The sequence below is a fragment of the Leopardus geoffroyi genome, chromosome B1 (genome assembly GCF_018350155.1).
Source record: "Leopardus geoffroyi isolate Oge1 chromosome B1, O.geoffroyi_Oge1_pat1.0, whole genome shotgun sequence".
Classification (NCBI taxonomy): Eukaryota; Metazoa; Chordata; class Mammalia; order Carnivora; family Felidae; genus Leopardus; species Leopardus geoffroyi.
In genome coordinates, this window is record NC_059327.1 from 20,234,258 (window position 1) to 20,250,714 (window position 16,457).

The following is a 16,457-nucleotide window of genomic DNA, read 5'->3' on the forward strand; positions in this document are numbered from 1 at the left end:
TAGTTGGATTTCATTCATTTGAATCAGTGACTAATTTGCTACATAAAATCAGCTCCTCCCAAACCTATATAACTGGGCAAATATTTTCAAGGATGGTAACGTGTGTGCTGAGAAAAATATCATCCCTGTTCAAATTTGCTTGCTTCGCCATCAAATCAGACTCTTCAGATGGGAGTAGCGGTAGGAGGCAAGGACATGAAAGACAGATGATGAACTGAAATGAAATAAAGGAGCACCTATTCTTTCTTACATACATAGTTTTCATCAGAGTTCTCAAGTGTTTCATTAACCATAAGAGGCTAAGAAGAATGCTGTGAATATCTACAAGTGGATTTTTACTACAGGGTTTCCTAGGACCTCCGTATCTTTGCATGTATTGTGAGTTTCTAAGAGTTAGCTGTGCACAGTGATTTTTCAAACTTTCCTGATTATATGCCTTCAATACATGGTTCTTAAGCACCAAATACTATCTCCCGAACCCAGAAGAACATCTCAGAGCCACAGCCAAAAAGCATCCCCTGAAAACTTGGAAGGAGCATCCTTTAATATTCCAGATTCTAGAGCTAGACTTGAGTAAAATTTTTAAAAAATCATAGAATATCTATTTTTTTAAAGAGGCACACAGTTAACACTATAAAAAGAACTTTAATTAGATACTCAACGGCCAAGATTCAATAAGCCTAGGTAAATGTTTTACCTTATTAACTAAGGGTAATTTCCTAAAGGACTAAGAGCAAACTTGTTTTAAAAGTGGTTTCATCTATGATATTCAAAGACTGCAATGTAGTTACAGGCCCAAAGTTCTTTAAATGAATCAATCAAGGATGTAACCAGAAAGTGCTGGATGTAGGATAAGATGTACTATTAAAAAAGAGAAACATTAAAACTTGGGCATTTCGGCAGCTTTTAGTAGGGCACGTCAGCAATTTTAATAACCTTCAAGATACGGACAATATCTCCAAAGCTCATAGTAACCATATACACAGGAAATATAAGAAGCTTTAGAAAGCACAAAAAAAGAAAACCATGTCTTAAAACAGCTACAACATTCAACACTATTTGATAAATTTTATTTAAAAAATTTGTAAAAGTGACTAAAAATTACTTTATTCAAGTAGGTCTAGAATAGTTTATCCATTTAGCTATAATGAAATTAAGTATGTCAACATGCCAGAATAAAGTTAACATTTACACTGATCGATATTCAACACATTTTAATACTTACCAATATTTTTAACTCTGCTTTTCAGCTGGGTAGAATGCCTTTTCTTATTCTTTGACTTGGGAGTTTTATCTTTAGATGCCAGGCTGGCCTGTGCAGATGCTTTTCTTGCCTTGAATGTTTTAGTTACTGTGGTTGGATCTACTGGATCAGGCATACTGCTAAAGCTTTCTAAAGACTCTTCATCAAACTGGCGTCTTCTCCGGCTGGTATCTAACTGATTTTTGCGATTACTATTTGTAGTTTTCTCTACAGGCACTGGAAATCCAGTCTTGATAAATGGTTTTTCTACTTCACCTTCCTGGTCATATAACCATGGTGTCCTACTGTTTTCCACCTCCTCTTCGGGCTGTTTTTGATTCCTTAACAATGAAAATAAGTTTTTATAGGTACAACAGATTCCTATGTTTACTGGAAAACTGTAGATACAGTTGACTAGATTTAGGTAGATAAAAACATCAACAGGCTATAAAAACATTTTTACAGAAATAAACTAAATACACAAGTATTATGAATGCTAATGTGCTAAATTACTTTGAACTTTAATATTACATCCTTCTCATTAAGCCATTTTCATTGGCAAAAGTTTCAAACAAAAGATCTAGCATTCATGAAGCAAAAGAGTGGGAAAGAAAAATAAAAAGGGTGCCTGGGTGGCTGAATTGGTTAAGCATCTGACTTCAGCTGAGATCATGATCTCAAGGTTTGTGAGTTCAAGTCCCACATCATATGGACCGTCCTGCTTTGGGTGAGCACAAGTCCCGGAATTCCCTTTAAGTGAGCCCCGCCCCTTTATTTCTCTCTCTCTCTCTCCCCTCCTCCCACCTCGCCCCTCATGGGATTCTCTCTTTCTCTCTCTCTCTCTCTCTCTCTCCCTGCCCCTCATGGGATTCTCTCTTCTCTCTCTGCCCCTCGCTCACTTGTACCCTCTCTCTCAAAATCAGTAAATTAAAAATAAAAATTAAAATTAAAAAAGGATGGTACATACAAGGAAAAACCAAAACACATGCAGGAACAGCTGAGAAAGAGCTGTGTGTAACAGAGGGTTTGGGAACACACACAGATCTGTTGTCACCTAAAGCAGTTCAAAAAGAACTGGAATTTGGTGAAAACAATTGTCCATGCAACTGGTAATTTACTCCTCCACACATATAGTTTAGTTCTAATAGTGTGCTAAACACTGACATCCTTTAATATATTAATAGGTATTCACTGATCATCTAAGTTTTAAAAAAATATGTATGTCTACAGGATTTCTCAGAAATTTTAACATGCCAATGTGCTTGATATTATAAATGTCTTAGAGGAAAACATAGTCAGCAAGATGTCCAAAACTTTTTATCATAGAACCTGACACGAACAGTGTTCCGAAGAATGTGATTTGGGAGACTGAACTATAGGATTCAACTTAAGACAAAAGTTAGCAAACCTATATTCTACAGGCCAAATTCAGCCTGCTGCCTGTTTTTGGATGGCCTGGGAGCTAAACTGATTCTTATATTCTTACATGGTTGAAAAAATATCAAGAGAAACAGTTTGTGACACAAATTATATGAAATTCATATTTCAGCACCCACAAAGTGTTATTGGAGCACAGTCACTTGTTCATATTGTTTTTGGCTGCTTTTGTGCAAAAATGGCAGAAATAAATGGTTATGACAGGCACTATATGGTCTGCAGTATTTATTATCAAGCGCTTTATAGTAGGAAAAGTTTTCTGACCCCAGCTCAGGACTACAATGTTTCATGTGACCTCTTGTTATCTCCAGCCATTTAATTCAGGGAACCTACCTAATAATAGTTGAGATTTTGGGGAGGTCTAATCTGAAGTAGGTCAAATATCTCAAGTAATACTAGATATCCAGATCCATCCTTTTTTACTATCAATTATGTACAAAATATGAATAGTAATGAAGTAAAGACCTTCCAATAGTAAAGCTATTCACTAAAGCTTTGAATAAGTGTTTATTGCTTATGATGGAAATTCATTCAACCATCATTTCTGAATGGCAACTATGCCCTAAACACTGTTAGGCTCTGACGAGGGAGTATTTTAAAGAGCAATAAGGCGTTTAATAGGAAAAATGGTTAGCAGAGCTAAGAAAAAGTCAGGAAGGTCAACCATAGGATTCCCAGAGTCTAATAAACAGTTGAATTCTAAGAGTTTTTGTGTTATCACGTAAGAAAATCTAGGATTTAATAATTAAAGTGTCAAAATGTTTATTTAAGAGCCCAAGACATGCCCAATCCATAACTAAAAAGTAATGTGAATTCTGTATTTGTAAAGGGCTAGGAAAGACAAAATCAAAGAGATACTTCTTACAGAAGAAATACTACAATGAACTGACCTCTAAGTTTTCATCCTTCTAAAAAGTTTTTTCTGAAATAAATAAGAGTAACAATAAAAAGGCTATTTTTGGGGCGCCTGGGTGGCGCAGTCGGTTAAGCGTCCGACTTCAGCCAGGTCACGATCTCGCGGTCCGTGAGTTCGAGCCCCGCATCGGGCTCTGGGCTGATGGCTCAGAGCCTGGAGCCTGTTTCCGATTCTGTGTCTCCCTCTCTCTCTGCCCCTCCCCCGTTCATACTCTGTCTCTCTCTGTCCCAAAAATAAATAAACGTTGAAAAAAAAAAAATTTAAAAAAAAAAAAAAAATTAAAAAAAAAAAAAAAAAAAAAAAAAAAGGCTATTTTTACCAGCTGGCTATCAAAACCGTTTTCCAGATTAACACACACATGAAAAAAAGCTATAAAAATACTAAATGATTAACCGGACTCAAACCAAGTAGTCTTTTATACTATTTGAGTCAAAAGTTTTATTTGGGAAGACTATTCTATTAAAAAATATTAACAGTGAGAAAATAATATATGTATAACACTGAGAAACAGAAAAAGATATCCTGACTCTGAATGATACCATATTTCACTGATCTAATAGTACACTCCACATCACATTTAGATAGGCCTTAAGAATTTATTCTAATCAGGAGCTATGAATCAAGGAGCCATCACTTTACAACTATCGTCTAGAAGTTAATATTAGTTTCTAGCCCTAAAGTGAACTTAAAGACAGATAGCAAACCTGGGCAAAAGACACTGTATGGGTCACATCTTCTCCTTCCAAAATGAACTGCACGAGACACTCTGATCAAAACTGTGATACCAGGGTTAGCAGTAGGTGTATGCCCGAGAGGTACCTGATCAGATTATCAGTTTCACATTCCCAATGCTATCAAGCCGAACAGTAGAAGCAGCCTGCCTAATTATGTTTTCAAATTATGTATAATTAGATGTAATCACAAAAGTGACATTTAAGAATATAATGGATTATGTTCACAATTAAGTACCTTTGTTTTTCTGCTCCAATAGAAGAATTGCTTTCAAAAGGTTTTGGAAAAGCCATATATTCTGTTTTCCCTGAAGAATTCTGGGCTAATGGTTGCTGTTGTTCAGTGGGTGTCGAAATATTCTGAGAAAAATCTCCAAAATTAGAAGGAAATAAAGGGCTGAAATTCATACCTAATAAATAAAAGCAATGGATAAGACAACAACAAAGTGCCTGAAGACCTAAATATAAAATTAAAAGACAGTTTTAATTAAATGTGCCACTCAAATCCACCAAAACAAAAAACTATTAAATACATTAACATTCATTTGTTCAATCACTGTTTACATAGCTCAGTCCACTAGGTTTTCCACATTGGTGATACAAAAATGGATAATGATCCTCACCCTTCAGAGTTAAAAGTTAGATGTAACAGTACCTGACCTTTATCAAATGACCGGATACTGGACTCTACTGTAGGCATTTACCCGTCACTTTGTTTAATGGTCAAAACAACGCCATGACACAGGTATCGTATTAATTTTACCAGGGAGAAAATCAGCTCAGAGATTAAACAGCTAGTAAATGCAAGAGCAGTTCAGATCTCAGGTCTGCACAACTCCAAAGCTTTTATTCTTTCCACTCTAATTTAACTGGGAAAATAGACCAAAACTAACCCTTTACCATACAGTGCCATATCAGATGTATTTGAGGGGGCTACTAACAACTCGGGGAGAGAAAGGGGTGAGAAAAGTCTTCACAAAATTACTTTGTGAAGAATGAATAGTCTTCGCCCAGAGTTGACACTGGTATGAAGTATATTTCTGCAAAGGAATTACATGTGCAATTATTTATATTATGTTACTTAAAAATCTACTCAAAAAAAGTTTGTTGCCAATATTTATACCCAAGAACTAAAGTGCTTGTTAAATTTGTTAATGCCACTGCTTTTATAATCTTGCTAAGAAAATGCACTGCTCTTTTTATTTATTTATATTCACAGAGCCGTCCAGCTCTCCAAACCCTTTTCTCCTCCTACATTCCCTGGCAAACACCTTCAACTCCATTTCCTTCATGACACACTACATCTAACTGATCACCTAATGTATTCTACCTCTAGAATTCTTCTGAATTGCTCCTAGTCCTGTACCCCTCCTGCCAATGCCTTGGACCAAGCAAGCCATCATTCTTTCTCTAATATTACTACAGCAGCATTCAATTTTCTATGCACCAGCAATATTCTTAGCTCCTCTCTCAAAACTCTGCAACACTATCACTAGTATAATATTCCTAAAATAGAAATCTCATGCTAACCCCCTGCTCAAAATCCTTCAATAGCCCTTCGGGTTGGCCATGGAAAGTCTAAGCTTCTTTGCACAGTACAGAAGGCCTTTGCTGCTCTCCAGCCACATCAATTACTCTTCCCCTGTGATGGCCCTAAACACTACCCAAACTTAATCACTTCTAAATTCCCCACATGATCTACTGTTTCATTGCTTTGTAACTCCAAGTGTCACACTGATTAGAAAGCCCTTTCCTCTCTCATCTCCCTGGAAATAAATTGTGTTCATTCTTTAAATAACATGCTTTCTGGAAGAACAAAAAAAAAAAAGGAAACCTGCTGACAATTTTTTGCCCCAACAAAGAGCAGACCCCTCACCTCACTTGCATCACTGCTACAGCACCCACGGCATTGTGCTGAGCACCTGACACCCTGAGCTTCCTCACTAGACTCTAAATTTCTTTAAACATTAGTTCTACCCTTCTGAATCCCAGTCACTTATTTGGCATCTGAAACGTAACGGGTGCAGAAAAAAGGTCTGAATAAAAGCCTAAGCTAAATAAATTAAATCTAAGCCTAAGCTAAGCTTCTGTCTAGTTGTGAATCTCCCTACCAAGACATGCAGCTCCTCTAGAAGAACGCTGCTTTAGTCATCTTTACTCCCCTCATGCTCTACGCGGTGCCTGGTGTGTTGCAGTCATGGGAGAGATCATTCCCTTTCTCCTTGATAAATGGTTGCTGAATAATTCAAAGGTGTAAGACTAAGCAATCTTCATATGCAGTTTACTTAATTTCATTAGCAACCATTTTAAGTTTTTCACCATAAAGAATCAACACAGACGAGTCTGTAACTTTCTTTGCAACATCAGAAGGGACAGATAAAAATCCATGCAAGAGACAAACAGTATTCCCGAGCACTTTGCATTTATTTTCAAGTTTTCAGTCACTTACCCGGTGCAAACGATGAAAAATTAGTAAACCCAGGTAGGTTAAACAGATTTACAGGCTGTGAGGGAAAGCTGAAAGGACAAAATAAACTGGGAGAAGAGGTGTGAGATGCACCACTGCTTCTTTCCTGGCTTCCGGGTTTTTCTGGGTGCTGAGTTTGTTGGCGCATAAGTTCATTTAGCATTTGTTTCAACCTGTAAATATTTAAGAAGTCAGTTAACTTCTAAGTCAGTTATATTATCTTCTGTTTAAAGTAGGTTTAAAGAAAATACATGTAAAAAGTGATTCAAAACATGCAGTAGAAATGGCCTGTTTTGAGAGTGACAGCAAACATCTGCTTGTCCTGCAGGCTTACTTCAGTAACTTGGCCTTTGGAACAAGAAGTGCACTTGTCACTTCGATCAGACAGTAAGCAGAACTCTAAGAAATTGACAGATTTTTGATGCTGGAAGCTTCACAGAGGTATAATTTACATAGCATATAACTCACCTAATAGAAGCATAAAGTTGAATCCTACAAATTTTTAAAACCAAAAGTCTATGGTATTAAAAGGGAACATTGGGCAAGTCACTGTTTATAAAACCCTCAGGAATTGAAAATGTATGAGTATCCAATTTTGCTCCTGCCCTTTTCTCCCAGAAGATAACTAGAAAACCCCTGCTCAGTTTTAGCATTTTCCATACAGATCTACTGCTTCTAATCACAGATTACCTTTGCACGTTATTCTGTTGCCACGTCAGCTGAGTATAGCACTGGTTCAACTGGTGCATTATAAGGTGTACTTGAGGAGACGCAACATTGCTGGGCATGACACTGTAGGGACCCGTGAGAAGAGTTTGTAGCAGGCAAGATAATGTCTGTGGAAAGAAAAAATGTCCTAACAGTTACTGACGACTTGAGAAAAAATGGGCAACGGTTTAGAAGCAAGGTATAAAAAATTTACTTTTGTAGTAAAACTTTACCTGCTGGTCTTGCATCAAAGTCTGACAAATATTGACACTGAAATCCAGTTGTTTCTTTAGCTGATTGATTTGTTCTTGCCATTGTTCTTTCTCCTCCACATAAGAGAGTTCCGACACCCAACGAAGGTTTTCTTGGCGCTGCATGCTGATATTCTGCTGTCTTGTCTTGGCTAAAGGACGATAATTTCCATCTGCTGAAAAAGGGCGACTGTTCTTCCACCTAACACAGATTTAAAGCATTAGGTCATCGTATGTAATTACTTGGTTTTTAAAATCTGGCAAAAAACTCCTGATACTGTGGTTCACAGAGCAGTATTTTCTTAAGATCAAAGTTTAAGTTCAAAGGACTCAAAAAGTATAGAAAATGAGGGGGAGGTTGAGGGAGGGAGAAAGGGAATGCCAGATTTCTAGCCTTGTGCAATTATCATTTGTAAGTTTTTTCCACTCTTTTTTTACTTAGGTTTTACACAGAAGTGTCCACAGAATCCTGTACTCTGCAAAATGAACATTTTATTACAAGCATGTTTCCACTCTTCATGCTTTAAACTTAGCCACATGACATTCCATCAAGTGGAACTACTTAACCATCTTTTATTCACGAAACATATTTTACTGTTAGCAATAACAATGTAATGGATATTTTGTTGACATGCCTTTGTCACCATCGAGGATTTTTAGTTTTGCTTAATTCCCCCAAACAGGAGCAAAGATCAAAGCTTATGAATCTTGATCCAGTCTAGTTGGGATCTACCTTGGCAAAACTCTCACGGTACAATAAAAAATGTATTTGGTCTTTATCCCAGGTGCCTGGCACAGAGCTCCCGAACCCTAGGCATCTCCTGAGAGGTAGAAGGTCTTTGCTACTCATTCAACCATAGCTAATGACTCTTGGCAGGCACTAGATAGTTTCATGATAAGGGCAAGTCACTAAAAAATCAACTAGGTGTTTACAGGGTTGGAACTTTCAGCCCCATCTTCAACTTCGAGAGACAGGAGGGGCTAAAGATTGAGTTTAATCAGCAATGGCCAATGATTTAATCAATTGTGCCTATGTGACGAAACTGCCACAAAAAACCCTTAACAGCTGCTTAGAAGAGCTTCTGGGCTGGTGAACATATTGAAGTGCGGGGAAGGTGGCGCACCCAGAGGACATGGAAGCTCTGACCCCATGCCCCACCCATTCCTTGCCCTCTTTCATTTGGCTTTTCCTGACTTGCACCGTTTATAACAGGCAAGTAAATGTGCTTTTCTGAGTTCATGAGTTGTTCCAGCAAATTATGAAACCTAAATAGGGCTTGTGGGAACCCCCGAATTTTTAGCAAAGTCAGACAGAAGTGTGAGCACGTGGAGACTTGGGATTACAACTGGCATCTGAAATGAGGGCAATCTTGTGGGACTGAGCCCTTGACTTGTGGCATCTGCCCTAATTCTAAGTAGTTAGTGTCAGAAATGAATTGAATTGTAAGAACACCACGCTGGTTCAGAGAATCATAGAAGCACTTAGTGCCACAAAGATGTGAAACATCAGGAATTAAGCCAAAAGTTAAAACAGTGAAACTAACCTATTCTTAGTTTCTTTTACATTATAAGAGTTTTGATTCACACTGTTAGGAGGATACATTGAAAAGTTATCATTGGAACTGGCATCTTGCTCTTCTTCTTCCTCCTCTTCATCTGTCCGAACAATTCCTTCAGAAAGGTAACCATCTTCATCTCCTTCTTCATCTAGTGCACACTGAGTAGAACCTCCCCAAGTTGCCATTGTTCTAGATATTAAGAGACAAAAAGAGATCATTCTAGAGATTAGCTAAATACGTTATCATCTACTATGTGCCACACATTGTACCATATGTGTACATACACATATGTATACTTATATATAAGCATAGATGTACTGATCTATACAATTTCACTTAATCATAGTAATAAAATGGATGGTACTCTTTCCACTGCTGTTATACAGAATATGTTTACTCTGCCTTCCACAAAACAATCCTTCAAATAAATTAAAATAGTAATCATAACCCCCTGAACATTTTTCCTAAACACCATTCAATTTTTAACTTGTCCTTGAGTGACAGTTTTCTAGATCAGAGCTGTCCAAAAGAACTTTCGGCAAGAGTAGTAATGATCTATGTACGTGGATCCAATACAGTAAACACTAGGTACACATGGCTAATGAGCATTTAAAATGTGGCTGGGGTGACTGAGAAAATAAGCTATTTTTTTTTTAATTAAAAAAAAATTTTTTTTTAAATTTATTCATTTTTGAAAGAGCACAAACAGGGGAGGGCTAGAGAGAGAGGGAGACAGAGAATCCGAAGCAGCTCCAGGCTCCAAGCTGTCAGCACAGAGCCTAACGCAGGGCTCGAACTCACAGACCGTGAGATCATGACCTGAGCCGAAGTTGGCCGCTTAACCAACTAAGCCACCCAGGCGCCCCTAATTTTTTTTAATTGTAATAGGTATAGGCAATGCAGCAGCTGCCATACTGGAAAGCACAACTCTATATGTACTTTTTAATTTAAGTTTACTTATTTAGTTAGAGACAGAGAGAGAGAGAGGGAAACGCACACAGGGGAGGGTCAGAGAGAGAGGGTGAGAGACAGAATTCCAAGCAGGCTCTGCATTGTCAGCACAGAGCCCCACACGGAGCTCGAACTCATGAACCATGAGATTATGACCTGAGTGGAGATCAAGAATCAGATGCTTAACCAACTGAGCCACTCAAGCGCCCTGGAAAGCACAATTCTAGAGCCGTGGTTCCCAAACCTAGATGCGGGTCAAAACTATCTAACTTTTCTGAAGTTTAGATGTGTGTTACTCACTCAGAACAGAAAAAAAACACTGTAGGTATAATTTGATAAATAAAGTACAGTTTGGGACTTCAAAATAGGAAAAGTTCTTCTAAGAGGAAGAGAATAAGGTTTGATGCAATGTTCCAGAAACGCCATCTGAGGATATCAAAAGGTTAGGTCCCAACAAACTTGAATTTCAAAATGCTAGCTCTGAGGGGCACCTGGGTGGCTCAGTCGGTTAAGCATCTGACTCTTGGTTTCAGCTCCAGTCGTGATCTCGTGGTTCCTGAGTTTGAGCTCCGTGTGGGGCTACACTCTGTGCAGAGCCTTCTTGGAATTCTCTCTCTCCCTCTCTCTCTACCCAGCCCCTGCTCGCTCTCAAAAAATATATATATATGTATAATAATAAAATAAATTTAAAAATAAATAAATAGAAAATGTTGACTCTGAATACTCCTATATAGATAACTAACCAATCTTACAGATGGCCAATTTTTAAGAAATATTCTAAATATGGAGATTTCAAATATAAACCCTAAAATCTAAATGTTTCATTTAATAAAACCTTTCCTAACTAATCATTGGGAAATTTACAGACAGGAGATTTTTAAGAAAAAACGTGCTCATTTCTGGCCTGATAGGTAAGTACTATAAAGTAACAAACATTTCACTTTTTTAAGCTTAAAACATAACTAAGAAAATACGGCTTATATACTCAAGAAAATCTGTATCACCATTTGATCAAGTGCCTTAGTTATTTAAAAAAAAAAAAAAGAGGTGATGCTATGAGAAGTTAGAACAGGAAACAGCTGGATTTAGTTAAATTGAACCACTAAGGTGATGCTCAAACACTAGCCTCCAGGAAACAGCAGATGTGCGCTGAGAGGGGAAATGAAGCTGCCCATCCTACATGCCTTAGGTAGGTAATGTTAAGAAAAAGACTGAAACATCACTTACTTTTCCGTTCTACTCTGCTGAGGCGTACACAGGTTCTCAGATCCATCACTTCTCAATGAAATAGCCACTGGAGATGTAGTTTCAGCTAGACCTTGCCTCCTCTGATGTTCAGCCATCAGAGCTTCAAGCTGCTTTCTTCTCTGTCTTAGCTCTTCCCTTAACATCTCATGTCTTCGCATCTCTGACCACAGCTGTTATTTTAAGTCAGTCAAGTTAGTATAACATACTTGGATTTGTTTTAGCCTTAAAGAATGTAAGACAAAGAGTTCTGTTCTCCCTCTATCCTTTTTACACTAAGATATCCACAGTTAAAATAATATTTTTGTGATGAGAGAAAACGAGGCAATCAATTCTTAATAAAAACAAGTAGTAGCCAAATACACTGCGTCAACTATTTAGAGAAAGTTATGATGTTTTCTACAAATCACACACAAACAAAATGGAAAAGAATAGGTCTTTCTAACAGAAATGATTAGTGTTCATTGTAACTACCCCTTAAACACAATTCTGCCAAATATTTGCTAATAAAGAACAAGACTATTTTGAAAAGATCCCAACTTAATGACTTTGGGAAGGAAAAAAAACACTAAAAGACAAAACAGGCTGCATTTAAAAACATGTTCCACAGATACTCAGATTTCCTTCTTTAAGATGTGATGTAAGACTCAGGAACAACAGTACAATATACAATACCTCATTATCTACTACTGAAGGATCTTCAGGCTCAAAACCAGATTTGCTTGTACTGGTTTCATTTCCATTAACAGCTGGGGTTGAAGTAACAGCTGGGATATATTTTTTTGTGGGACAATTACCCGCACTAGTGGCTGACAGCTAAAAAAGGATTAGTAAAAACTATTATGAGGAATTAAAGCAACTGTGTTAATTTCATAAAAGCAGTTATTTCACCATTTCACTGGGGCTCTAATACTGTATTTAACTTGTCATTACCAGACCTCAAATGACATCTTGATCCAAAGAAAACCTGACATAAGAAAACAAAGATGAAAACACAGGATAAAGCTGAAGACTAGCAGCCAACCCTCAGGAACAACAGAGACAAGAAGGATAAAATGTTACCATGGAAAATTTCAAATACTCAACCCAACTCTCATATGCATCCCTCTGGATATTATTTAGACTATGGAGAAGGGAAAAAAGGATTAGATAAGGTAGAAGAGGTTAGAAGAAACATAATTTGATGTGTTTCCCTTTCACTGAAAACAAAACCTGACTGCAGAATAAAGGTAACCAAAACATTTTAAGAAAAATCTCAAAAAGAACTGGTGTTCCCTTCCTGTATCAACCTTATTCCCACTCCTGATTACGTGACATGGTCAAAGTTTGCTCATTCTCCGTTCTAGTTCAAAGATCCATACATACAGTACTATTTAACATGCAAACTACAGATAAAATATTTTAATTGATTTCCTTAGATAATTCATGATGGTTTAAGGGCCTTCTTATATAATTTTAGGCCAATACAAGATGGAAACGCTACTCCCTTAAAGGCAAAGCTCAAACCAGAATGTTTTAATTTAATAGTTATTAATACTTATGTTCTGAATCTAAAGCTGCCTAGTCCAAGTGAAAAGATCAAAGTAACAAAGTCAATTCCTATATGCTATCTTTCACAGTGTAAATGTAGATCCCTAACCTCTTTCGTAAGTTCATCCATTTCATTAATCATAAAACTGATACAAACGTTATCACGTCAGTACTAGAAAAAGAGTACTTTAAATGACATTAGGTTTTAAATATCTTTTTTTCAAACAAATGGGAAAAAAAAGTTCCTAATTACCTGTAGGTCAGGACATGCCTTTTGCAATGCTTGAATTTTCTCTTGAATCCCAATCAGCTTCCTTCTTTCTTCCTGCAAATGTTTGAGCTCTCTCTGTTGCTGCTGTAGTTTAGCCTCATAAAATTTCTCTCTATAATTAAATTAACATTATCATATTTGCAGACTCCAATAAATCTTATAACATTAAGCATGATCTAATACAGTACCCATTCGAGTGTATATAAAAAGCACTCAATTTTTATTAAATGAAGACCATGAGCTTAACATACCTTGCCTTTTCATTTATTCCAGCATCTTTCTGTATTTTATTGGTATTTCCTCTAGTGTTATTTGCATTCTGTTTGTTGCCTTCTTCTGCTGGGTAGAAATCATCCAAATTTGAAGTATTGGCAGAGATAACCCCTTGATCTGTTGCATCATCATCCTAAAAAAAAAAAAATCATTAAATTAAAATAATCTTGACATCTAAAGACATTGTCCAATGCATACCTTAAGTACCACTATTCCGTAAAATTTATGTAACATAAAAAGGAGTAGATTAATAAGTACATGATTTTTTGAGGGCACTGAAGTTCATCCTCTACCAATGGCAGGAAAAGAAGTACTAAGACAACAACAAAAAGGTACATTTATAATCTGAATTGCCAATTACCCAATAATGACAAATATTAAGTTGCCTTTTCTTATTTTGACCAGATACAGAGCTGTCAAAGAAAAGCTTTGTAAAGAATATGAAAAAAATCAAAAACACACTATCGGATCTGGGAACTCTTGATATTAGGTAATTTTTCTTAAAATGTAATTTTTACATTAACAATTTCAAATAATCAATGTCTACTGTCACTTGTTTAAAATTTCCTATTCTCTCACTTTAGTCTTCAGTTTGCCAAACCGGTGCCAATAGCTCATAATACAAAAACTAATGAGAATATCTCACATCTGTCCTAACTACTGGAAAAACAACTAAAGTTTTTACCTTCCTAACAGTAGGTCCACATCTAATGCTTAAATTAATGTACTTACTAAGGTGCTGGGGGGGGGAGGTGGTTTCTGGGGAGTGAACTACTACATTTTCTTAAAAAACATTTAATTCTACATAATTTTATATTTACTCATGCTTTCTCTGAAGACCTCAACTGAAACTTTAACCTTTGGAAACATCGTTTTAATAAAACCTTAAAGAGTTAGTGGTGACTTAATTATAACACTGGTTAGCCAATTTTAAGTTTGTAAATGGGTATTATCTGGTCTTATTTATCTAAAAACCTAATTCATTACTAGTATGGATAAGAAACTGCAAAGAAACTGAGTTGAGACACAAGAATAGAGAGGCTGCATGAGGCCCTTCCACATAATAAATAGAAAAATTAAAGTTCAAGAAAAAATACAAAACTGCTGTAAGTTACAGAAGGCCATGAGAGGGTGCCTGAACAACTGAATGATATCAACTCCAACACTAAAAGAAAGTAACTGACTCAAGAATTATTTCAAGAATTATTATTTTGACACACAGTTCTTTCAGTCAAGCAGTATTTACCTGTACCATAGCAACAAGATCTTGTAACTGTCTAAGTTTCTGTTTTGCAGCCATAAGTCTATTGATCTTCTGTTCAAATTCAGCATCTTCTGGAGCCTCATCAACCAGACTGCTCCTATGACTAGTTAACGAAGCCCCACTGACTCCCTCATCTTCTGCTTCTTCCTCCTCTTCCTCATCATCTTCACCTTGTGCAACATGAATCCCCTGTTCTCCTTCTCTATTATAGTGACAATCTGTTGGAAGCATGTATAATTAAAATCAGTAATTTAACTTAAGAAAAGTACTAATGAAATAAAATACACTTAGAAAAAACAGTATGTTGGGGCGCCTGGGTGGCGCAGTCGGTTAAGCGTCCGACTTCAGCCAGGTCACGATCTCGCGGTCCGTGAGTTCGAGCCCCGCATCGGGCTCTGGGCTGATGGCTCAGAGCCTGGAGCCTGTTTCCGATTCTGTGTCTCCCTCTCTCTCTGCCCCTCCCCCGTTCATGCTCTGTCTCTCTCTGTCCCAAAAATAAATAAACGTTGAAAAAAAAAAAAAAAATTTTAAGAAAAAACAGTATGTCAAAGTTATCATCAGTAGTCAATCGTACCTAAAGGAGGCATGTTTAGAGCCCTTATGTTGGTAGCAGATCTGTTGTTAATTTCACAATTAGAATTGCCTGATCTCCCCTCTCTATTATTAGAAACACACTGTGCATTAGAATTACTATTTACTTCATTCCAAGTGGCAGCTACTTGTGGATTTCTAAAAGAAAGAAAACAGCCTGATGTTATTTATAGGAATAAATAAATAAATAAATAAATAAATAAATAAATTTTCCAAGTTTTAGAACTGCTGATAAAATAATTCCAAACTAAGATCATCACTGGCTATTATTCCATTTAAACTCATACTGTGAATAACTGGCTCTTGCATTTCATAAACTTCTATTAGGAAATTTAAAAAGAAAACATCCGGAAAATCAAAATTATACCTAAAAATAAAGAGGTAGGAAAATGTTAAGTAAGATACTTCTTATGGTTTACCTGCATTTGATCTAACAAACAGCAAATTTACTAAACTGTACTCCATGCTTCTCTATTTGTTTATCTTTACAGGGCAAGTAAGATTATACTGGCCAAAATAGTAGACTTAAGCAGACTTACAGGAGAAAAGCTTAAATAAAAAGCAAATAGCACTCTTTTGAGGGTTTTTTGTTGCATATTAGAAATATCCAAGTAGAAGGAACATGTTAGAAAAACAAAATTGTTACCGAAGGTTAGTAACAGGCTCAGAGTTTTCATGTTCAGAATCATACTCTGACTCTTCAGTTTCTTCATCTTTTGTGTTTTCATTTACAGCATCTGTCATCATATCTGATGTTTGTTCATAATAATGGACTAATTCTCTTAGTTCATTCAATCTCTTTCGAACTTCATTTAACTTCCTGATAAACAAAATATAAAATATATATACATATATATAAAATAAAATACCCATTTCAGCAAAACAAAGCATGCAGTATTCTCATATACAAGCAGCCAATACAAACAAAATTTAGCCCTAGTCAAACATCCAGGGGTGTGACTATAAAGTAATGAACTTAATTTCAAGGATACCTTTCTTACTCAATATCTCACCACTCTA

The 16,457-nt window shown here is 36.5% G+C and overlaps 1 protein-coding gene across 49 annotated transcripts in view; it reads right to left on the reverse strand.

Moving 5' to 3' along the window:
• PCM1 (pericentriolar material 1) overlaps nt 1-16,457 on the reverse strand; it is an 84,733-nt gene that overhangs the window by 37,192 nt on the left and 31,084 nt on the right. For 32 of the 49 annotated variants that reach the window (XM_045454355.1, XM_045454279.1, XM_045454270.1 and 29 more), the window contains 13 exons: nt 16,084-16,257; nt 15,421-15,575; nt 14,829-15,064; nt 13,561-13,715; nt 13,292-13,421; nt 12,184-12,324; nt 11,491-11,681; nt 9,298-9,501; nt 7,736-7,955; nt 7,485-7,630; nt 6,777-6,967; nt 4,566-4,737; nt 1,226-1,584 (listed from right to left, as the gene is read on the reverse strand). In XM_045454355.1, coding sequence (XP_045310311.1) covers nt 1,226-1,584; nt 4,566-4,737; nt 6,777-6,967; nt 7,485-7,630; nt 7,736-7,955; nt 9,298-9,501; nt 11,491-11,681; nt 12,184-12,324; nt 13,292-13,421; nt 13,561-13,715; nt 14,829-15,064; nt 15,421-15,575; nt 16,084-16,257 — 2,474 coding nt within the window. The remainder of the gene's footprint in view (nt 1-1,225; nt 1,585-4,565; nt 4,738-6,776; nt 6,968-7,484; nt 7,631-7,735; nt 7,956-9,297; nt 9,502-11,490; nt 11,682-12,183; nt 12,325-13,291; nt 13,422-13,560; nt 13,716-14,828; nt 15,065-15,420; nt 15,576-16,083; nt 16,258-16,457) is intronic. The other 17 variants (XM_045454346.1, XM_045454426.1, XM_045454477.1 and 14 more) reach the window with 1 other exon arrangement.